Raw genomic sequence first — 24,760 nt, 5'->3', positions numbered from 1 at the left:
CTGCCGACGGCCGAAGTGAGGGACGTTACCCAAATACCACGCCGCGGCCTCAGCCGCGCTGGGCACGCGGGCTTCCGAGCGGGAGGCAAAGGCGACCCGGGAAAAGTGCACTCCCGAGCAGCCTCGGGACCGTCCGGAAGGGGGTGCCTCCAAGGGAGGAGGGCCGGCGAGCCCAAGTGGGGGAACCCTCCTCTGTCCGGCGCAGAGGGCTGGACCCCCGGCCGCACGCTGCACCCTGTCCCTCCGAGGAGACGACGAGGAGGGCAGAGGGCCCTCAGCTCGCAGAGGAGGAACTGCAGGCACTTTGCGAGGTCCGGGTGCAGGCCGATTCCCCGCCTCCCCGGGGACCCAAGGGGTGTCCCACGGGTAACCGAGGAGGTGCCAGGCTCCCGAGGGGCGGCCTGAGGGGGAGCAGAGATGTGCCTGATGAGCACGCACGTCCCGACCGGCCCGCGTCCCGGGCAGGCACCCCCGGAGCAGCGCGGGGCTGCTCGCGTGGGGGAGGGCGCGGGCGGGGGAGATCGGGATTCCCCCCTCTCGCCGGCGAGCCTCGGCGGAGGGAGCGCGCGGGCCAGCCCACAGAGGCGTGCTTCACACTGCGGAGCCGGGATCCCCGCGCTCGCCCCGGCAGCCACGAGCCCCGCAGCGCCCGCCGCACCGGCCCCTCGGTCCCCGGGGGCCAGGGACCTGGGCGGCTGAGGCGCGGGGGCCCGACGTCCCCCGGGGCCGGCTCAGCTCCGGGGACCCCGCGGGAACACCCCCACCTCCAGCAGCTCCCAGCGGTTGTAAAACGCCCCCCCCCGTCCCCCTCCTCACTCTGCCCTCCTCGCGAGGCCGCAGAGAAGGGTTAGCACAGGCAAGACGCCTGAGGCGAGTCAGGGACGGCGGCGGCGGCGGTCCCGGACCTCCTCCCGCGGTTACCTGTAAGGACTCCGACACGGATTTGATGATCGTGGTTAGTGAGGATCATTCCCTCGGTCGCCATGTTTCCCAGCGCAGTCACCGCACTGACAGGAGCCGGGAGAAGCCGGAGCTCGGAGCGCGCCAGCCGAGAGCGCGCTCGCCTCGGAGAGCGCGAGAGCGGGAGCGCGAGGTGAGCGGGGACGGAGGGGGAGGCAGCCTCGGGCCCCGCGGCCTGCGCCGGGGAGAGGCCGGGCCGGGAGCGCGCGGGTCCGCGGGAGGGGCGGAGTCAGGGCGCGCGACCCCGGGTCCGGGTCGGGGCGGCGAGCTGCGGGGGGGAATGCCCGGAGGCGTCGGTGCGCGGCGGGAGAGACCCAGGCCGCTCTGCGGAGCACGAGACCCAGGGCGGCTGGATGGCAGCAGAGTGAGGGGAAAAGGGAGCACAAGCTCCGAAGGTGGCGGGGGCGGACTCGGGGACAGGGCGGAGCCACACCGCGAGGCGTGGAACTTGTGGAGAGTGCGGGGAGGAGTGAGCTCGGCGGCGGGGTACCGGGAGCGGGAAGGCGCCGGCCCAGCCCGAGGAGGACCGGGAACGCTCCGGGACGCGCGAGTAGCGCCCGATTGGCTGGGAGCACGCGAGGCGGGCGCGCGCGAGACACGAGCGCAGTCCCAGCGGGACGCCAGACAGAAGCAATCTCCTGCCGAGCCGGGCTCCACTTCGCGTGTCCGCACCTCTGGCCGCCTCTCGGGGCCGCGGAGCCACTCTCCGGAGAGGACGGGGAAAGGGCTTAGCACGCGGCGCCAGCCCTTGAATCCGCCGGGAACTGCCGGCCGACCCCCCGGACGCACCAGGGAACCTGGAGTTAGCTCAGAAAGTTGCGTGGGGGGCAGAACGGAGGTTACGGTGACAGTCCTCCGTGGGCGAAGGCGTATCCTGTCTCGCCTCCGGTCCCCGCTGGCTTCCTCGGGTCTGCTCGCCCTGCTGCAGGAGTGCCGCCTTCCTGTGCTTTAGGATGCCCTCTCCAAGTCTACGTGACAGTCCTCCCGAGCTGCGGAGCCTGCGGCACAGCATCTCCAGTGTGGATACCAGACTGTCTTCGTGCTGCTGTCTCGAGGCTTTGTGTCTTCATCGCCGCGATCCCTGCTTTTGAATGAAAAACACCAATCTTAGAAAGTGGGAAGAACGCGTTCCTCCCACCTGAACCATGTCACAAAAGCGGAAATAGAATACAGGCCATGACAATTGAGTTTCATTTCAGTGTCTGTGGAATATGAGATTACCACGAAAATAGCTTTTGTTACCACTTGTTTTCAGGTGTTTTTCGTAAAATGTGTTATCACCTGTGGCTATTTCACATCAGTTTCTTTTTTCCCTTCTTTCAACTTACGAATAAAAAGTTATATACACACACGTCTATATTTTTTCCTCCGGTTCTCACCCATGGTAAAACCTAGGAAGCATAAAAATGAAAAACAAACTATCAAAAATGTATAATCATCAACGTTTGTACACAATTAAAATCTCAGTCAATGTGATGGCTTTGAGTTTTTTTATTGGTCCATTTGGGAACATGGACTTACCTTCTAACTGAAGATTTACATTGTTAGGTATTTCGTTTTAAATAAGTACAAAGGAGATGAGGGATAGAATTGAGGTGGGATAAAATGAAATATTATTAGTAAAATTTCTTTTGAGTATGTGTATTGCATGGTATTTTTGACAATGGATTAAAAATTGAAACCAGATCATGAACCCACTTCCTATAATTATCACCGTAGAGCCTGGTGGCCAAGGGATTCTTAACTAGTTTCAGATGAGAGATATATATGAGAAAGTGTGTCCGCAGGGTTTCCTTCCTCAAACTAAAGACGGAAAGTAAATAGTTGGTTACATTGTTACTTTTGTAACCCATCTTTATGGTCTACAGCACCCTTACATTTGAAATGATTAAATGTCTTGAATTTTTAGAGAAATCCTAAACCTGCCCACTCATATGTCCTGTTACCTTAAATAAGTTTGGGCCTTTTCATCCTTTAAATAAGGTGATAGACTAAATAATCATCTTTCAAGTGGTAGACTAAATAAGCACCCTCTCAATTTAGAAATGCTATTATTCACAGACAGAAACTGGCACTTTCGTTTTACAAATAAAAAACAAAGACAAAATTAGTAATGGTGAACTTCATTAAAATTTAATTGAGAAGGGTAAATATGAATTAAGCCTTACAAAGTATATGGAGGTTTGCTTGCTAAAATTACTAAAATTGCTGAAAAAGGTGTTCTTAATAGTACTAAACTAGACAATTATAATAGAAGCCTGTCTTCCAACAATTTTCTTCAAGTGTATTCATCTCTGTCGAATTTAGCAAGCTATAACAAAATTTAAACAGGAAAAACCCAGTGACCTTACTGTCTGGTGTGACCTTTTGCTGCTGGTTATTGAATGATTATGGCAGTATGCACATGGTTTTTTACTCCTGTTGTAGTGTGACTAGTTCTTTAAAATTTATCCTGGAATCAGGTGTTATAACAAAGAAAATGTTCTGGAAGGTAGGAAGACAGCAACATTTCCAAACATTGACAAATGTCTCAGGAACATGGTGGGGCAGAGGAGAAGCAGAAATGAAAGAATTGAGAGTTTGTATGTGAAGAATGAGAAGCGCCCAGGGATTTATTCTCTCCATTCTAAGATTTTAATAATGAAATCTACAAGAGTTTACATTAACTGAGGATTAATATAAAAGGTAAACATCTGGCTTTCATAATGATTTTCATTATGAAGATTAAACTTTATCAGTAGAAATGAATCACTGAATAAAGGTTGAGTTTTTTCCCAGTAATGATATATTTATACTTAGCCCTCCTGGTACTTTAATTTGCCTGTGGTTAATCACTATTTCAATATAAATAAGGCAAAAGCTTACTTTTTCTGTGGTCGGACTCTCCTCAATAACACTACCTGTGAGCAGGAAGGAATTTGATAATGGACTATTCTTCCTCTCAGGCTCATTTCACTCTTGCCTTTTTCCTGTTTGGCTAAATGCCACAACTAAAACTGGGTCAACTAAAAGTGGGTGCAGACAACATTTTAAGTTGTCTTACTAAATTGTACTCCCTAAAATGGTTAAAATGATAAATTTTGTTATGTGTATTAGGCACAATAAGAAAAATGGATGCAAGGTTGATTTTAACCTCTAATTTTCCCCAAAGAAACTTTATTATAGTCAAGATAAACTTTAAACTGGCTGAATTAGGCAGTGTATTATTTCCTAGGACTTCCATGACTAAGCACCACAAATTGGATAACTTTAAACAACAAATATATTCTCTCACATTTTTGGAGGCCAGAAGTTTAAAATCAAGGTATTGGCGAAACCACACTCACTCTGAAGACTCCAGGGAAAAATTCGTGTCTCTTTCTAGCCTCTGGTAGTTGCCATCAACCCTCCGCATTCCTTGGCTTGTAGCAGGATCACTGCAATATTGGCTTGGCTTCCCTCTTCACATGGCCTTCTCTGTGTGTATTTTCACTTGCCCTTCTTACAAGGATGCCAGTCATTGGATTTAGGGCCTACTGTGATCCAGTATGACCCCTGGATCTAATTACATCTACCAAATAGGTCACATTCTGAGTCAGAGTGAAATTTGGGGGGACACTATTCAACTCAGTACAGGCAGTGATAGATTACATTACTCTGTATATTCATAAAAACTTATACACTAGAAATTCAGTCTATCATAAATGACAGTTCAAAGGTTTCTTTAAAAGCTGAGATTTAGAAATTAGACACACTCTTAGAGAAAATACAGTTCTATAGAATATAGAACACTGGGAAAGTTTTTAATATTTGACCTAAGTAGCCTAATTCCTTTCCCCTGAAGTAGTTTTCTAAATCAGAATTTTCCAAAGTCTGGTGAGATAAATGTATTCATTCCTATTAATGAAATGGACGCTACCTGTGAGCAAGATACCCTTGTTATCTTTCAGTGAAGTGAAGATGAGCCACCTCAATTGCTCATGGAGTTTGATGGCACTTTTTTGGGAACAACTAGGACAATGTTTTCCAATATCTTACATGTAATAAATTTGAACTTTTCCTTGTACTTTTGATATTCTGTTTGTTCTGCACAGATTTCTGCTTGAATAATTATTTTGTGCCCTGGTCCTTTGTATTTTTTCCCACCCTTACTCTCTTCCTCTGAGGTCCCCATCTGGAAATCCAGATGTACGAGGATATTTTTGGTTGCAAGAGACTGATACTAGTTTAAACCAAAAGGAAATCATTTGCTCATACAGCTGGGAAGTCCAGACATATGTATAGCTTTAGGGTTGGCTAGCTTCAGGATCTGAAAACATAACATCAAGATGCCATCTTTCAGCTATGCTAGTTATTTGTTGACTTAATTCTTGCATTGGCTCTTTCTATGGGGTGGCAAAGATGGTTTTGGCTTCTCTAGGCTATAATTTAGATCAGTAGTTTTCAAGTCTGTCTGTGGCAACAGTAGACCCCAAGACCCTTTTAGAGGATCTGCAAGGTCAAAACTTTTTTCATACTAATACTAAGGTATTATTTGTCTTTCCACTCTCATTTTCTCATTAGATACAGTGGAATTTTTCAGCAGCTACATGATATTCCTCTGGATATCTGTGTAATGATATTCCTCTGGTATCTAATGAAATGTATTTGTATATTTTTATATTTAAAAAATTTAATATACTAAATATCAATAGATATAACTTACATAAATGAAAGCTCTTTGGAGTCCTCAATAATTTTTTTAAAAATATAAAGTTGTCCTGAGAAAAAATCTTGAGAACCATAGATTTAGGTCATATAACCATCCCCAAAGCACTTACTAAGGCAAGGGGAGTGGTATTTTCTGATTGGGTAGGCTTCCATGATGTACTCACCCAGAAGAAGGAGATCAGCTGTATGCCTATCAAATGAACAAAGATCAGGGGAGGATGGATCTGGGTACCATATGTAAGGAGAGTAGTGCTTTGTTAGGTTAGCAGTTAGTTCAAATCTTTTTACAAATTCCTATCTCCACCATTACTACAGATTTTATTCTTTTCTGAGAGCTCTAATTTATACCTTTAATACCACCCACATCATCTCATGTTAATTCACAAGGTAGAGAAGCTCTTCCAGATGTGTCCTAACAATTTACAAATGTACAAGGTCACCCTTATCTGTATGGCTGGTTATCTAATAAAAGAAGAAAACCAGGAACAAAAAGTTTCTGATTTCTAAAGAAAGCACTGGTATTTCTCCCTCCTTAATTGAAAGAAAGGATAGGCAATAATGAAGGAGGACAAAATTTTCTAGAAGACGAAAGAATTAGTAGATAATGGAAATGAGGGAAAGATTCGTTAAATGGAAAAGGAACATTAAGTTCCCAGAAGCTATTTGATTTCTTAAAAGGGCTCTGTCTACAAGACCTTAAGTTTTTAGTGTTCAGTATACACTAGTCAAGGAAAGATAGTCCCATCCTTAATAACTGACATTATTGAGGTTGTGAACTTTTTAAAAATTCACAAACATCATGCTTTTCTTAAATTATTATTAATTGATTTCCATGTAATCAAACATGGCTTAAAACCCAGCTACCCTAGAAAAATATCTTTGTCTCTATAAATATATGTATACAAAAAGGAAATTATTTTGTTAACCTAAACCTCATTTTCTCTCAGATTGACTAATAATTGGAGGAAGTATGGTTTATAGGAATGTTTGTACAGTTTTTCAGTTTAAAATTAACCTTAAGTAAAAATTTGAAATGTTAGGAAGTATAAATGAATTTGTGAAGGAAGCAGAAATCAGTTGCCCTGAAAAATCTCATTTTATCATGTAATATTTACATTTTATATTTATTTACTTGTGTATCTCCTGTGGTGTTGACTGGTTGCAGAGCAGGTATCCCTTTCCAACACAAAACCTTGTTCTGTTCCATTTCCTAATATTTGATTACTAAATACAGAACATATGAAGCAATGGGGACTTTGAATTGCTAGGAATGCAGGCTCCCCCCAGGTGCCAAAAAGGCTGTTAGAAATTTGCCTTGGCACATAACAGATTGCAAAAGCCTGTGCCTATAAAAAGAGACACCACCTAAGGTGGCCATAGTTCACACAAACAATACTAAAGCTGGATTTTCTGCCTGGATCTAAAAGGGTAAGGCATAATGTTGCATACTGTCACTTGAAAGTATCAGGCTATGGGGTTGGCTGGTTAGCTCAGTTGGTTAGAGCGCGTGCTCTTAACAACAAGGTTGCCGGTTCCATCCCCACATGGGCCACTGTGAGCTGTGCCTTCCACAACTAGATTAAAACAACTACTATGTGAGTTGAAGTTGATGGGTCCTGGAAAAGGACACTTAAATAAATAGAAAAATTTAAAACAAAAAAAAGAAAGTATCAGGCTATGGTTGGCCTTATTTCATATAGGATAGAAGTGTGACAAACATCACTAAGAATTTTGAAGTTATTGCAAAAAGGCATCTTTTGGGGGTGAAACATTAGCAGATATTTTGTGAATAGCTAGAAAGTCAAGGTAAAATAAAGGAGATAAGCCACAAGAATAATACTACCCAACATTATGGTTTGTAAATGTATTGCTGATGGGACAGAGTTTTTCCTCAGTTGAACTTAAAATTGAAAAGTATATCCCAAATACAGTCAAGGATATCAGGAGTTTTATTCTCAGAGAAACATAATTGGAATATTATGAGTATAAATAAAACTATAATAATGATGTTTCAATTCCACCAATACTTTCTGACTGCTAATTCAGTTCCCCCTAATAATTTGATTCTGAGATTGGGGTACCCTAACTATAGACATGTTCTAACCACATTGGAAAGTATAGCGCTCTCTGTACTTTAAATTAATATTTGGTATCAGTGACCCTCTTGGGCGTTTGAGTAGCTTGAATGAGTCTCTGATCTTTTGGCTATGTTGACTAAATAAATTTGTATACACAACGCTGAGATCCATATCGTGGATTTATCAAAATGCAGACACCCATGAACAGCCAGCCATTCTAACTGACAATTTTGCAAAAAAAAAAAACTGCCATGTAGGTGAAAGTCAGAGTCCAATGTAAAGTCTTAAAAATAAAGTAGAATAAAAAGCTACAATATTTCAGTTTTGTGCTTTGAAAAAATTGAATGATTTGGAGCATTTGAGAGAAAGGTAACAAGCCTGAATGTTAATGAACATAGAATTTCAATACTTTGGAGATGGCAAATGATTCATTTTTAAAGAATCATTTGTAAGTCTCTGCTAGCAAGTAAACTAGCTTATTTAATGGCTTAGTTAATGAATAATTAACAATAGCAAATGATTGCAATAAAGTTCAAAAGATGGGGAAAAGGTCAGATATTCATTTAAACCCACTGAAAGGGTAAAACAACAACATGTGATTTTAAAACATTCAAATGCTACTCTTTTAATCCAGTTTTTAAATTGCGAATCTAAGGCCCTGAAATTAAATGACTTGTTCAAAATAGTCAGTGGAACAGTCAGATTTTATATTCCTGATTTTTGTTCTCATTGCTCTGTCTAATCCAATTGACTTGGAAAATCTCTCAGGATTGCTAACTTTCTTGAAACAGAATGTGGGTTACACACTCAGCTAACTCAGTTGGTAGAACAAGAAACTAATCATCTAAGGGCTGCAGACCCTATTATTTTTGTGGTTAACAGAGGCATAATATGAATTGAATTGGAATGTGAACTGGTAGTAATAATACCTGGGCTTTTACCAAAGCTTAATTGTTAACAGCATCAATAAACTATGGTAGTTTGAATTCCTTTCAACATTTCTAAACTCCAGTTTTGCTTCAGTGAAGTGAAGAAACTTTATGCTTATTTAAAGTTCCTTCCAATGACTCTTTGTGAACTTTTTCTAGTCCAATAGTACATGTTTTTAAATCCACCTTAAATACACCTTTATAGATTTAAATTGACTTGGGAAGAATGAAGATTTTTAATTGGTTGGTGTATTTTGCTCATTACCAGAAGGTAAAGGGATTCCTACAGGTCATAAAGTGTTTTGTAACAAATCCACTTTCCCTATATTGGCATGAAATAGAAAATTAATGACACCCAATCAGAATAAAGAAAAGATCTGAAGATCTCAGGGACTATAATATGATCCAGTAGTATCATATTGACACAAGTAGTATCATATTGACACAAGAGACCTGGGACTTTGCAATGAACTTTCGGTGGCTTTATGCAATATCTGAGCCTCTATCAAATCCCAGGCACTGTGTCAAAATGAAAAGACGAACAAGACATAATCCTGGGTCTCAAAGAGCTCGTCATTTGGTGAGGGAGGTAGCTGGGTGAGCAAACAATTGCAATATAGTTCATTAAGTGCTATGATAGAGGTAAGAGAGCCTAAAACAGTTATTCTCAAACCTGGCTGCACTTAAGAATTTCCCAGGGAGTTTTTAAGAAATACAAATGCTCTTGCCCTATCCCTCAGAGATCATGATTTAAATTATCTGGAGAGGGGCCCAGTGAATTGTTATTTTTAAAAGCTCCCGAGGAGATTCTTATACACAACTAAGATTGAGAATTACTGGGATAAAAGATGGGCACCAAACTCAACGCTTAGGACAAATAGGTGGTGGTCAAACAGACAAAAAAAGAAGAATCTTTCAGGCAGAGGAAAAGCTTTGTGCAAAAGCATGGAGATAATAGAACTCACGGTGCATCAGGGGAACTGCAAATTGTTCTGTAGAGCTCAGTGTAAGATATATGAGAGAAGGGAGAATATAGTGAAAGTTGAGCCTGGGGACAGAGGCAGGAGGCAAATCATTATACGGTCTGTGAATGAGTTTGGACTTTACACTAAAGTCAATGGGAAACCAGTAGGGAAGTGACATGATCTCATTTCTTTTTTAGAACAGGTAGTTTCAGTGGTGCTGTGGAAGATGGATTAGAGGTACTGGAAGTAGGAAAACTAATTAAGAGGCTGTGGTAATCCAGGCAGGAAAGAGGGCCTGAACTAAAACAGTGGTACTAAGAAGGTAGAAGACATTCAAGGACTAGATAGCTAAGAGGCAGAGTCAACTGGGCAGTTGGATGTGGTTGGTGAGAGAGTAAGAGGAGACTATGCAGTGTAATTTTCCTTATTTTGTATCTACTTTTACTCATTTGCCAGTAGTGGATCTGCCCAGAATTAAACATTTCAGAGGTAGAAAGGAACAGCCTTTCATGGACTTGTTAACAACATACATTGTGGTTTGAATCTAGTTATTTCAAAATCAAAAGCTATCAAAATAATCTGATGCTGTTTTACAATCCCTAAATGAATAAATTCCTGCCATGCTTAGGGCCAAACATCTAACTAGCATTTCCACCCAGTTTGGTGGGGAATGAGAGGGGAAACAGCACTAAAACAAAGGTTTGAGGGATTTTAATTAACACAAATGGCTATGCCTAGTCTTGAAATCTGTCCAAGCAAATGGAGTGAAAGTCTTCTGTACTTCAGAGATTCATCTGGCAGTGACCTAAGAAACAGCCTCCCTCCTGCATCATCACACTGACTTCTTTTAGTTCCTTGTTGTTCTGTGCAGGTCTTTGATCCTAGGATTCTCTAAAATGGGGGGCGAGGGGAAAAAAAGAATAGAAAAGGTAGCTAAAACATCAAGTGCCCTGGCATTCACTTTGTCAATCTCTAAAAATAATAAATTAGCATGTACATTAACAGATGCATTCCAAAAATCCACCACCATCATTTCAAGCCTAAAGTGATTTTGGAAATGAAAGTATTTCTTACCACGTCAGATTCATTTTCGCCTGTAGTTGTTCTGCCCATAGTGGTCGTGCCCACAGTACCTGAGGGGAAACATTGGGAAAATGAGAATTTTATTTGAGGAAAAAAAGAAAAGTTTTAATTTTAGTTGCAAGGCAATTAACATTCATCACAGTATCATATTATCGTATCACTGTAGGATTGATTCTGGTATTAGCATTGACGGGGATTTTCTCATTGTTTTAAAAATTAACTTTATCAAACAATATTTTTTTTCTTTTTTTTGTTGGGGAACATTGGGGAACAGTGTGTTTCTCCAAGGCCCATCAGCTCCAAGTCGCTGTCCTTCAATCTCATTGTGGAGGGAACAGCTCACCAGCCCATGTGGAAATCAAACCAGCAACCCTGTTGTTCAGAGCTCACGCTCTAACCAACTGAGCCATCCGGCCACCCTCAAACAGTATTTTTAAAGTTAGAGTGACAAACATTTTTTTGTTGTTGATAGCTCATGTTCCACAGGAAAAAAGAATCATTGAGTATTACATACAAGTAAAATGTTTTGACAGGCTTCTAAATGTACTTATAATACAACTTTTAAATGAAGAAATGTGATGGTAAATCATATACATATTCTTGTATATACACACCCTCAGATAACCTAGATGCATATTCCACCAAAATGGCCAACTGTGGATAGTGAAGAGCAAACAAAAGATAAAGGTGGGGTGGGGAGGAGAAACAAGAGGCAGAGAGAATGACAGGAACAAGCTGAGACTGAGAAGGAGAAGGAAGGCAATAAAAAGGAGAGAGAGGAATGCTAAATGGGCTTTGTAATGAATCTGTCCTTAGGTTAGGGTTGCCGGACTGAAACACAAGACATCCAGTTGACTTTGGATTTCAGTAAACACCAAATAATTTTTAGTATAATTGTGTCTCATGCAATATTTGAGACATACTATAAAGTTATTGTTTATCTGCAATTCAATTTTAACTGCATCCTCTTTCTCTTTGCTAAATATAACAACCTGTCCTAGACATCCTGCTGCTCTCCAAGTGTGTGATGCAAAACAGTTTGGAAGCTAATGTCACTCACTGAAATAATCACTAATAAAGGTGCAGTTTTCTTTTTTCGTCCTTTAAAGTTTACAGTTTGGAAAGAAGACTTTTATTCACTCCCTGGACTTCTATGGGGTTTTATATGAAGTGAATGAATGACTTAGTTTAGAAATTAACTTCATAACCTGCTAACTTTGACGTCAAGTTGCCTCAAAGCTTTAAAAAAGCCTGCATTTGAGAGCAATACTATTTATCAAGGATTCAGATTTGAGCTAGCTGTGGGTTTCTGCCTTTGCCTTTCAGCATTTTAGCTTAACACTACTATTTTCCTTTCAGCAGCAACCTGCTGGAGTGTATTTCAGCCATCAGGAAGAGTAATACTAAAATGAAGTAAAGGTTAAAGCCAGGAAGAATGACTTGCTTTCAGAACAGAGGGAGTTATAGAATAAATAAGGTCTCAAGAGTATTCATTTCCCACCCCACTGGACTTTCATCTGAATTTATAAATGTAGCAGTATATTCACATCCAAACTTTAGCTTCTTCTCAAAAAAGCTCAAGGATATGCTAAGAGTTTGGTGGGAGGGGTTAGGGGAAGAGAGAAAAGCAAGGCTGTCAGAATCAAATGTCTTATCATCACTTCTATTATTACTAAAGATAAACTTCTTTAAACACCAGCAGGCATGATGGGAAATTCAGCTGAATTTAAAGATTGCTTTGTGCCTGCACTCTCAAAGATAGGTGACTGCTTGAAGGCCATGAACTGTTCTCTTGACTACTGAAACCAGGGCAGGGCTGCCATACATTCTGGGTCAAATAGAAATTTTACAGTGGTGGAGAAGTAAATCTCTTCAACTGTGACCCATCTCTGCAAAGACGAAAAGGAAAGACCTTACCCTAGGTATAGAATGTTTTTCTCTTCTATAAGACTAGATGATGCAGTATGCTAAACAGCTAAGACTGACAGTGGTAATCCCACACCCTGGGCCTCAAGGGAATTTGCAAGTAGGGATTGCTTGAAGGGTAACAAAGTCAGTAATATTAACACAGGATTGAATTTGCGGGCCAAATGTGTCACACCACTGCAAGGCAGCCAACCAGCATACAAGACCAAGAAGAGGGACATGGGAGGAGGGATTCTTGGCCAAGAGCAGTGAAAGAAACCCTCCCCCTCCTTAGAAATGCCTGGAACAGGAGGGCCTGTGCCTTCATTTGCTGGGAGGTGTGTCAAAATTACATTTCACCTTTCCTTTAAGACAGATTTGTGAAATTCAATTCTTTTGAAACTAGAGGAGAAAGAACATTATCCAGGAACACTATTTAAAGTTCTTAACCTTCAAAAAAATCACCATCTTATGCAGTTGTCTAGCCAACTTTTTAATGTAGTGTCCCAATTGCCTGATTTATCAGTGGTAGAAAAAAACAGTATTAGATAGGGATTGTGGAGCAAGTGGGCAGTGACTGTTTTTTCGGAATGGAGGGAACTGTAGTTCAGGGAGTAGTAAGGATTGTGCAGCAGAACACTGAGTTTAACATGGTCTAATCAGGGCTGCCAGTAAGTAATACACCTCAGTGCCACAGAGCATGGCAGAAAACATCGATAGTTTATTATTTTTTTCTTTTTTCATTTGATATATAAATGTAGCACATTTCGTCCTAAAGGTAATAGAAGGCCTATCGCTCTCACAGCATTTCCTGAATTAATCACGATTTGTGGACTAGAAGCCTGGATGTGATTGGTGCCACCTACTGGGCTAACTGTAGAATTACAAATCTGTCAACCTGTTTTGGAACCCTTTACTACTGAATAAATTAACCTTAGGGAGTATGATTCTTCATTGAGAACATTATATATTAAACAAGTGATAAATTTGGGTTCAAGTCGTAGACTGTGGAAATGGAAGAGTCATGAGGAATCACATACTTGAACACTGGAGATGAGCTTTGGATATGGAGTCGGCAGCCTGACTTCTCTGAACTTGTTTCTTGTTCTATAATATCCCATACAGTCAGTGTGAGGGTAAACAAAGCCATATGTTTTCAACATACTCTATAATATGTTATAGTTGTTTTAGATAAAGAAAAATATTGAAACTGAATGATTTGCCCAGGTTATTTAACTGATTAGCCTCAGAGTAAGGCTATTACTCATATATCTGACTCTAAACCCAACGTTTTTTTACACTAAATTACTATTTCCAAAAATTTGATGGTGAGATGAGTTTAGGTAAATCTAGAGATAAATGAGATAAATCTAGGGGGTGCTAAGACACACATTAAATATTATAAGTCACAGTGGGAAAATCATTGCCTTTTCAGTTTTTTTCAAACTTGATGGCATCAAGGAGAAAGTTTCAATTTGTTGCTGGGTTTATTTAAAACTCTCTACATCTTGCTGATCTCACTTTTTAATAAAGGAAAACAGGCCTCGGGCTTCAACATCTTGTTATAATATTAAAATTTTGTTTTCTGTATACTTATTATTAAGTTTACTTTCAATTATGGATAAGTTCATTGGTGTTTCATTTACAACAGTAATATTTTATTTTCAAATAATTCATTTAAGAAATTAAAGAAGTCAATCTAAACAGAAAATATTCAATAAACAGTAGTCCAAGTGACACAGAAGTTGGGAAACACTGAGCAAAACCAAACTACCTCCCTATTATATCACTGTTGGTAATAATATCTTAACATAATTACTTTAAAAATCCCTCTGTAAAGAATACTACTATTTCTTTTGTTTACTTTTCAATAATCAAACACTAGGTCATAAATAGGTCAATATAACTAAACTCTAAGACTTAGATTTCAGGTCCACTTGGGCTCAAACAAACCTAAAGATTTTGTATAGTGTGTGTTAGAAAATGAAACTGGCCTATAATCTATGCTCAATGAATGCATAATCAATAAAACACAGGAGCAATGGGGCACTAACACCTGTAGCTACAGTCGTTTATGGTAACTTTACAGTTTGATGCCCTATCACTTAATTCTCCAGAAGCACAGGAGAAGAGAACAGAAAAGAGGGTGTTGATTTATGGGCTGTCCTAGTTCAAAACTATGTTCAATTTTCTGCAAGCAAACAAACAAAAAAATTCCTGAGGTTATCAAGTTGAACGGAATCCTTCACTATTTACTAATCTTGGTTTGATTTGAATTTGGAACTGAAAAAATTTTGACTTCTTACTGTAGGAATCCCTTGAGATGACCTTCAGCTCATTTTAAATGAAATAAAACAAGGGTCTATCTTTCTCAGAACCCTCCTCTCCTCTATCTTTTTCATGCTTATCTTAATGACTTTACACTGCTTCTGGCTGTAGTCCAGGTTCTTAGTGGAGAAGAAAACCTCAAGCTTTCTGAGGTCCAGTTGTTATCAAAATAAGAGTTAAAAGAAAACCATGAATGGAACACTGGCTGAAGAATAGGTAGTCCATTCAACCTTCTAGATTTTCTAAATTTTACATATGGATCAAGTCAGAACAACAAAGTGCTATGTTCCAAATCATCTTGAGCTGATTCATCACTTTTTAAACATTTCAAATTAATAATTTTTTATCAGATTTCCAAAGAACAGAAAAGAAACAACCTAGGAAATTTAGATTCTGAGTCCATTTTAGAAATATTATTGAGGACGTTAGCTACTATAATACACATAGTGTCCGGTCCCCACGGTAAGGACCTGGAAAAGAGATTTCTTTCTGATTTCAATACCAATAAAAGCTATGTCTGTCCTGAGAAACTGGTTATTGTTATTTTGTGGACATCATAAATCCATGTTTCTTTTGCTGGGAAATTCAGAACCAAGTTTGAAGCCTACCCATACCAACTGTATAGCACTTCTATTTTGCATTTTCATGTATTTACCTGGCTTCAAGTTATTTTCCCTTTGCCTTGATTTAGTCATACATTTATTTAATGCTATGTGCTGTGTGTGATTTTATAAACTGTCGAAACTCTTTATAGAATAAGATTGAGAAGAAATTAGAGGTATACATACTGATACTGGTGAAACATTGTCATTCCTTAGCTGTGATTTCTCATTGCATGTCTCTTTTAAAATACAGAGCTCAGACTCATAGATCCCTGAAAATTTAAGAACCCTTTCCTCCTGCCCCTCAGAAGCCATTCCTTTATTCTAATTTTTTTATGGTAAACTATATCATTTCCTCTAACGATTCATAAATTCCTTGTGGGGGGCGGGGAGGATGCTAAAACTCCCAGAGGAATATGTGGATTGGTGAAACTCATAACTATTGTCTCCTTGACCTTCTGTTCTGAAGTAGCAAAGTCTATTCTAACAAGATTTGTGAAATCAAATTACTCTAATTCCTAGGAAGGGGGGGTGGGTTGGGAGGAAATTAATATTTTATCAAGTGCCAACTATGTATCGACTACATTTGCTAAGTACATGATGTATTATTACTTAGTTTTTACAAAGGAAAATTTCATTTCCTCCAGAGGAATCCTTACCTTAGTATGAGAACTGAGTAATAATAATAATAATGATAATAGTAATAAAATTTATTATTATAACACTACTGACTTTTAACTTACTGTGTGTCAGACACTGTGTTGATCACTTTACAACAAAGTATAAAGTTTACAACACAGGGTAATGGGAACTTTAATGTAAAACAAAACAAAGCAAAATCTCACTGTGTGCCTATGAATTTCTACCTACCTTGGGACCAGGGAAGATTGAAAAATGCTTGGTTTGGCTCAAAATTCTGCTGTAAATACAGTGATAATTTCAGGTCATTGGCCTTCTGGTAGTTCTTCAAGGCTTCTATTCTCAGCTCAATCACTTTTCCATTAAAATCATTCTACAAGAGAATATTTTTCAAAACTATTCATATACTATTGGCTTCTCTACATCTACTATTACTTGAACCCTTTTTACTCAGAAGTTTAAAAATGATCCCATGATGCTTAGTCTTTAAAAGTAGGACAGAAAGTATTTATGACTTTCTCCCCATTTCAAATAGAACAAAATCAAGACCATAGGAAAAAATGCTATTTTCCCCAAGTTACTTCAGGGGAAGCTGGAGAGGAGTCTCTCTAGCCATCTCACCATGAACCATTTCTTTAAACAGGACAATTGGTAATCGAGATGAAGGGATCAGACTTAACATTATGAAACTAAAAGACTTTATATTGTATGAATGAAATTGTACTCCTCGTTTAGCGTGGGATGACCTTAATACCTGAAGGATGTTGGCTTGTTCCTGATACCTGACCCATTCTATTTTCCTTTGTTGCTTTTCCTGGTGGAAGAAAGTGCCTCTGGGTGAAAAAGTAAATTGAGATCAGAAATCAGTTTTCTCAATATGCCTCAAAGACTTTATAGCAAAATTATAGACTTTATAAAAAATTATAGACTTTATAGCAAAATTATTAGTGTCATGGTTTCACTAATAAATTGGTTTCAACTGCATAGTCCTTCTAATTGTCCTCACCTGTGCAATCCACTCTCCAAAAGTTAAAAGCTAAATGAGTACGATCATTTTCTATGAATGAATTGGCTGTGAGAAGATTAGGTGCATGCATAATACCTCTAAATAAATGTTCAGAAAACAAATTAACAAGTATATCACATAGTTATTGCAAAGTTGTCATTATTGGTACAGCTTCTCCCACTTTGCCCTACCTAACATGATTTTCCAGAAATTTGCAGTGTCGCTCTGACTCAAATATCCCAAGAGAACCAGATCTCCTTTAAAAATTTGCATCAGTTCAGGAGCACACTATAGTTTAGGCAGATAACGGCTACATTAAAGATATCTAATCTATCAGCTTTAAAAGCCACTACCATTCAGAAAGAATGTACTACCTTCCTTATCTCCTTTCAGTTTCTCTGCCCATGATGTCTCCAATTCATTCTTGATCTTCCTGAGTGATGGGGATTTGGGGGTTTGGGGAGCCTGGCATGAAAGAAGAGAGCTAAAGGAAGAGGAGGCCCCAGGAAAGAAGTGCAATGTCTCAGCAGGCAGTAAATCCAGTATATTCTAAAGGCCCAGAATCCTACCTATCTGCCTACCCAAAATAGCCCTGATTGTCAACAGGCCATTTCCAATGTGTGGAATACACAACCTTTAAATTCTAAGTACCGTGTAGTCTACTTGCCTTTCCATCCTGTAAGTTTGCTTTATTTTTTATCTGTGGTGTTTTTTGTTGATCACCGAGTTCTTCTGTGTTGAAAGTCTGTAGAGAGACATTTTGGCAAAGCTTTAAGTTAGTGGGAATTAGTAAGGGATGTGGAAAGCCAACATGGGTCAAGATTTTTGGTTCCTGTCAGTCAGCAACTTCTCAGGGCCCAACATGAAAAGTGAATTACCACAGGGGGTTCAGAATGAAACAAGCCCTTCCGTTTTGTCCCTTGAGTGTACCTTATAATAATAAAAACTATGAACTGAATCCTCATTATATGTCAATCATTACTATGAGCTATTTACTTACATTACGACATCACACACATTCTCATTTAATCCTCTCAGGACTATTTTTATTTCCATTTTATAGATGAGAAAACAGAAACTTGGCTAAGTCATTTGTTTGGCGTCACACAGGTAGGAAGGTACAGAGCTGGAATTTGAACTAGATCTCAGACTCTGAAGCCTGTGTTTTTAACCACGGGACATGCGGCTCTTCTCTCTCCATTTCTCACTGTCGGAAAATATGGGTGGGGTAAGCCATATGGGTAGCCCTTATAAAAAGTGTTTTGGGAGCTCTGGAAAAGATGGATTTTGATAGAGGAATTGTGCTGGCACATTTCCTATCACAACGACTCAAGAATTCAGGAACTGAAACTTTGGGCAATTCACTGAACTGATTTGTGGCTGCCACTGAGAACTAGGAGCAGGGCTTGATGGTATCCTCATTACTTATGGAAAGATGAGATGGAAATGCAGTCAGAGATCACACCACACACCTGTTCTCATCAAAAGACACAATCTGTTCTTCTAGTCTCATAGTCTGTGCAAAAGCACTCACATTCCAGCGACTTAGTCCACTAAGGAATTTCCACTCCCTTCTGGTTTCCCAACAAAAGGTCCTACCATGTCTTAAACCATGTTGTGGTCTTAAACCATGCAATGCTTGTTGCAAAATCAACAAGGGGAATAAGAATTAGGTATTCATTCATCTGTGCATTCAACTTACATTAATTGATTGTCTACTATGTTCCAGGTATTGTGCTATGTGCTGGAGATTCAGAGATGACTAAAGCAAGCAAGACACTGGAGGAGCTCATACTCCAGAGGGGAGACAAGAAGCAAGTAAGATAGTAATAAAATAAAATTAAAAATAAGCTTATATTATAAAAAGTGTTGGAGGACATGAACAGAGTTGTATAATAGAAAGTAGGAGGGAGGTTGCCCTATTTTAAAGACAATGAAGAAGGAGGACCTCCCTGAGGAGGTGACATTTAAGCAGAGAGAGAATGAGCCAACCACAAGAAAATATTACAGGCCGCAGGGAATAAAACAAGAACAAAAGACTTCAGGTAAGAAAAGTCTTGGCAGGTCTGAGAAACCACAAGGAGGCCAATGTGGGAGGGAAGGACTTCTATGAGAGGAGACTAGAGAGGTAGGCAAGAGCAGCTGTAAAGGGTTTTCTTAAGAAGAGTGATATGATTTGATTGTTTTAAAAATATCACTTTGGCTGCTTGGCAAAGAATGAGTTGGAATAAGGCCTGAGTGGAAGTGGGGACTGGAAAAAAATGAGGATGGGGACAAGAGGGAAGGGAAGTTCTTTGCATTATGGTCTGTACGACAATACTTTCAAGAGCTCCTTAGAGGCACACCTTGTTCCATAGCATCTCCATTTCCTTCCGAAGCATCTTGTGTTTCCTTTCCTGTTGGAGGAGGGAAAAAAACCAAACAAACAGAAACGTGTTCGTCCAGTCATTGTAGTGAAGTTGAAAGAAATTACTATGTAATAGGAGAAAAGGAGTACAGGGATATAGCCACAGAGGAAAGCAATAAATGGGCCTAGCCCAACATCCAGGAACATGAGAGATGAGTTTGATGATGATAAAAAAATATAATAACAATTTTGAATAACAACTTTAATTATGGTAATTATGGTGTGATATCTATATAAATGAGTTCCTCACATTTACAATACTTAAGGTGTTCTTATCATATGGCAATTTCTCTGGGGCTTAGACCACTACTTTCTAGTTCTTACGATCCTTTACATTGTTGATTTTTTAAATCTTATAAGAATCTCTCAGAGTAAACTATTTATTTTTCTTCTACGTTGGCAGGTATTCCTTCTGAAGTGTGCAGGTTTCATATGCTTGTATTCATTAACCCTTAGATAAAAAGTTGCTTTTTTAAAAAAATCAAAGTAATAGAATTTTTGCTAGCTAGTCTTTGTTCTTCCCCACATTTTATCTGACTCCCTTTGGATCATCCTGAACTTTCTAGATCAAGGAGATAGTAGTGTTGGAGCATCAGATACTAGAGATGAATACTCTATCTTTCCGTCCACTTCTGACAACAGCAATGGTATTGGGGCCTGTTCAGGAAGCCATTCCCTGGGTCACCCACCAACCTCTTACCAGATTCTGCTTCATCTCCTCTGCTTCCTTAATGAGCTCCATGACTGAGGATTCTTCACTCCCCTTCCCTGCCATGATCTGCCTCATAATCTGCAGACTAGAATGCAGAGACATCATGAAATGTAATACTTCCTAAAGAGCAATATTAATATTTTGCAATCAGTCAGAAAGTACTCTACCATGGGAATGAGATGGGAGCTGAAATCACAAGAGCTATGGAAGTCCTTCAGGCCGTAGAAGGTCTCTATAGGATGACTCAATTCCTAATTGACATTTGTGTTAGCTCTGTGCTCTAGAATGAATTCTGTGTTCTATAATGCTCAAAACTTAGGTCACAGCCAGTGCAAATCCTCTCCACCCCTTCAGAAGAATGTTTTGGTGTATGACTTTTGGGGCAGAAAGGGGCACTTTTGCCCCCGTGAAGAAGGAGTATGAAGAACCTGTTGTCTTCAGGATAAATCCCAGATTTATTTCTTACCATGTCTCTGTCTTTGTCTCCCACCTTGCTTCTCCATATAAAGACATTTGGGATTGTTGTGCAAACCAGTTATCTCCTCATGGTAGCCCCCAGAGAATCAAGCCATCAAGAAGTTGCTAACAAAATCTGAATCAATAGCAAGTCTTTGACTGTGAGAGAGGATATCCTCTAAAGGTATTAATGTTTATGTTCATTGTACTTTTTCCTCTCTAATTACAAGCAGAGAAGCAAAACTTTGTGTTCTCTTGCCCTGAGATAAGCCTGAGTTTCTGGGTTGCTTGACCACAACTTTCTGCCTGGCATTTTTTCTCCAAAAGTGTGAGCTCCCTGAGATGTTTATGGAAAGAGTAGAGAATGAAGCTAGACCCATTGAAGTGAGGTTGCCTGAGACTAGAAAGGAAACAGAGAGTTGGCGGGTCCCAAGAACAGTGAGTGTCCTAGTGAAGAGTTAAGACCTCACTGCCTAGTATATTTAGAGAAGCCAGACCCCAGGCACAGAAAAGATTGCCATTCCACTGCTTGGCATAAGAAGAGCAGAATCATCTATCCTAAAGTGATTCCACAAACATGAATAAGGAGCTATCAGTGTGACCATGATAGACTGAAGACAATAAAGGCTCTTATTTGTTTCTTGGGTGGATACCCTAGGGAAGAAGAGTAATAACTGTAGCCCTGTGAGATGAGGGCTGAGTCATATTTAATTTTACTAAAAGAAAATAAAGGATTCCTTGCCATTCTGATTTTGTGGTTACAAGTTCTTTACCTACTATAGTTGAATATCTAAACCTTTTTTAAAAAATGTAAATAATAATTGCAAACCCTATGGATTAAAGTTCTTCAGCCTTTCTCCCTTTGGGAAATCCTGAGTAGGGAGCCCTTACCTTCTTTGTTTTTCCTCCAAGTTAGACATTAACATCTGGAATAAGAGATTGTTCTTATCTTTAAGAGGTTTTAGCATCTCTAGCAGTTCCTTCTTCCTTTGTTTTAAGTCCTCATTCAATTCCTTCAAATAGTTGTCATCTATTTTAGAACTTCTGTGGGAAGAGACACCATAATACCTCCCTTTAGTCTGGATTAATAATAGAGACCATCTTTTCCCTCCTGGATTACAAGTTACTACTTGGCGTCTTCTGTCAAAGACTCACCTTGTTTTTGAGGGCAGGTAAGAACCTGGAGAGTTTGAACCACTTGTCATCTTGAAGGGAAACTTCTACTTTAAGAATAAAGAGGTTTTCTTGAAAATATGTGCCTTCTTACTCCATTCAGTTAAGTCATCATTTTTGTGCTGCTGTTCTTGAAACTCCTGTTGCATTGGACTGATTTTAACTACAGCTTGAGGTCACAATGGGCCTAAGACCACAGAATTAACAGGTCTCTTAAGTAACTTCAAAATCAATGACAGTTTGTTGACTAAAAGTACTATTAACTGCATCTCAGAAGTGGCTTTAGCTTTAGCCAATGCCAAAAGTTTTTTCTGAAGTCTTTGGTTGAATAGGATAAAATCACAACATATCTATATTATGGAATTCCTATTCTGTTAGAAAAAGCGGGGGAGGGGGGAGCTGTCAAAAAAAATAACTTATCAACACTATCTTCCATGACAGTTAACTTCCGTAGAATGCATACTATGTGTGGGGTAGAGTGCTGGATTCTGTGAGTGGAGAAAAGATGAAGACAAAGCATCTATCTTTTGGGGCTCTTAGGAGGAGGAGGGGCCACCTCTAAGAGACATTAAAAAAATCAGAGGCCAAACTGGCAAGTACAGATATAATATTGAATAACACTGTATATGTGCCAGTTGTCATTATTTTCCTATCTTTAAAACTTGATATATACCAATGGTAACGTAGAATAATATTGGACAGGATATTATTTGTGAAAGATCCATACTGTCCCTGCGTCTTTCCATAGCCAGGTTCTTTCCTGAGAGGCTGTAATTCTAGACTCACCTCCAGATTCTGAGTCAGCCTCCATTTTCCTGTCCCTATTAGAACCATATTTATCGTAGACCCTAAAATCTCCTTTATCTTCTGCTCACTAGTGACATGGTTTTCATCTATGTCACTAGTAAGCAGAAGATAACCCAAAAAGTGATACGTTTGTTTCTTCATACCATTTAAACATAATTTTAGGGCATTATTTTTAATGACATTCTCAAATATGAATTCAGTCATGTCAATTTCAAGTATTAACTGAGGATTTTTCAGGTATTTTCTAGAGGCATTTTCTAAAATAACCTAAACCCTTTGTCTTTGGGAAAAACTTAAAAGCAGAGTATTGCAGTAGAAATAACACAAGACTAGTTTGTCAGATCTTGGTTTGAATCTCAGCTTCATTGTGAGCCATAATCTGTAATTTACTAAATTCTCTGAGACTCTGTTCCTATTTTTGTAAAAGTGAGAATTGTAAATAAAAAGGTTTGTTGTGAGAATGAAATGTAATATTATGTCAAGTTCCTGGCTCAGATGTTTATGTTTTAGTGCATTTTGGGTTGGTTTAGGTTTGGGGATTGTTTAATGCCCTAAGTAAGCAGTCAAATACAAAAAAAGCTGATTTATATGAAGTTAATGAAGCTTAAGCTACAGAGCCCTTCATTTTCACAGACCTCTTCCGAAGACCATGTATCTCCTTTTATATTCATAATTTTGTATTCTTCTTTGGAATGAGAGAACTTCCCCAAATTATATACATTTAGGGTCCCACAAAACCTAGATCTGCCCCTGGTTAGATATGATACATCTTCTAAGTATCTTCTACATCAAAATTTCTCTTTAGGCAGTCTCTAAAAATACTTTTTCTAAAGCATATATGTGTCCCTTATAAGTTTTGTATGATAGCTAGTGTAATATGACATTAAATTAGAACAGCCATATCAGGTAAAGCATAATGTAATTCACGTTGGTTGCCCTAGGAGTTCCCATGACAAGCGTGGATTGAATGAGTGTGAGCCAACTCCACACAGAAGAAGGAACGAAGTGGATTAATTATTTTTTAATTAAATGTATTGGGGTGACATTGGTTAGTGAAATTATATAAGTTTCAAGTGTATCTTTCTATAATACATTATCTATATATTGCATTGTGTGTTCATCACCCAGAGTCAGTTCTCCTTCCATCACCATATATTTGACCTCCTTTTCCCTCTTCTACCACCTGCCCATCCCCCTTACAGGTGGTAGCAAATAGTAGAGGACAAAAATGGCTTTGATCACTAAAGCATGACTTCTTTAAATTTCATATTGTGACATTTGGTTGGCAGAGTTATGTTGGAATTTTAAAACATTTAATGGGCAGGCAGCATCCCAACTCACCTTCCTTTCTGTCCTTGCTTGTGAATGATTGAAAGTGGAAGAACACTTGCTATTCTGATGTGCTTGTTGCTATAGCCAATCAGCTCCTTTTGTTTCCTAACATTCCAAGGCCCATTTCTTCCATCTGGAATATGACTTACAAAAATAATATTTGCCTTGTAATAATGTAAACGACTTTAAGAGATTGAAAACAAGAAAGAATATTAAAAGGGGATAATTGATATGCAACCTTACCTCAGGGATGGAGGTAGATATAGATTAGAAATAGAAAGAAGGAAAGTCGAAGACTAATTTTTCCTGAAGTAGAAAGTCAGGTCATCTGTTAATTGAGGAAGCATGGTAGGAAACTTTGGAAGAGTAATGACTTGAGGTTTGGAATAACACCTGAGCAGCGGCAAAGGAAGCCAACCAGACAAGAGTGAAAAGGATTGCCAAATAGGGCTAAGAGTCAAGGTGAGTTTGGGAATTGCAGATTTGTCATGGCATGAATCAGCAGTTATACAATTTCTCCAGCAGTGCTTGGCAAACTAGAAGCAATAGTAGAGAGAACAGATGGTGGTTTGACTCTGAGCTGAGACTTGGCAGAATGGCAGAAGTTTAAGGGAGTAAGGAGGCTAAGAGTGCTAGTGAGAATATCAATCAAAAGGTTGATCATTGCCTTTAGGTTATGAAGGGAAGAA

At 39.6% G+C, this 24,760-nt stretch overlaps 2 protein-coding genes across 26 annotated transcripts in view; both read right to left on the bottom strand.

Annotated features, from left to right (window-relative positions):
- Positions 1–2,365, bottom strand: part of GPHN (gephyrin) — a 455,320-nt gene extending 452,955 nt beyond the window's left edge. For 4 of the 25 annotated variants that reach the window (XM_081049713.1, XM_081049723.1, XM_081049704.1 and 1 more), the window contains exon 1: positions 922–2,363. In XM_081049713.1, the coding sequence (XP_080905839.1) occupies positions 922–985 (64 nt within the window). In that variant the 5' untranslated portion in view covers positions 986–2,363. Of the gene's footprint in view, positions 1–921 lie in introns of all 25 variants that reach the window. The other 21 variants (XM_081049726.1, XM_081049724.1, XM_081049708.1 and 18 more) reach the window with 11 other exon arrangements.
- Positions 1,909–21,964, bottom strand: CCDC196 (coiled-coil domain containing 196; the record flags this gene model as incomplete). Its single annotated transcript, XM_081048981.1, is given in 13 exon segments — positions 1,909–2,044; positions 10,356–10,401; positions 10,404–10,512; positions 10,696–10,754; positions 16,410–16,551; positions 16,933–16,992; positions 17,559–17,573; positions 17,575–17,649; positions 17,852–17,929; positions 19,530–19,580; positions 20,292–20,388; positions 21,651–21,803; positions 21,915–21,964. Coding segments are annotated over 13 exon segments (1,071 nt in total).
- Between the last annotated feature and the right edge of the window lie 2,796 nt (positions 21,965–24,760).

This window comes from Rhinolophus hipposideros (genome assembly GCF_964194185.1).
Source record: "Rhinolophus hipposideros genome assembly, chromosome: 5".
Lineage (NCBI taxonomy): Eukaryota > Metazoa > Chordata > Mammalia > Chiroptera > Rhinolophidae > Rhinolophus > Rhinolophus hipposideros.
Note: the sequence above shows the minus strand (reverse complement) of the source record. Positions and strands in the feature narration are given on the sequence as shown.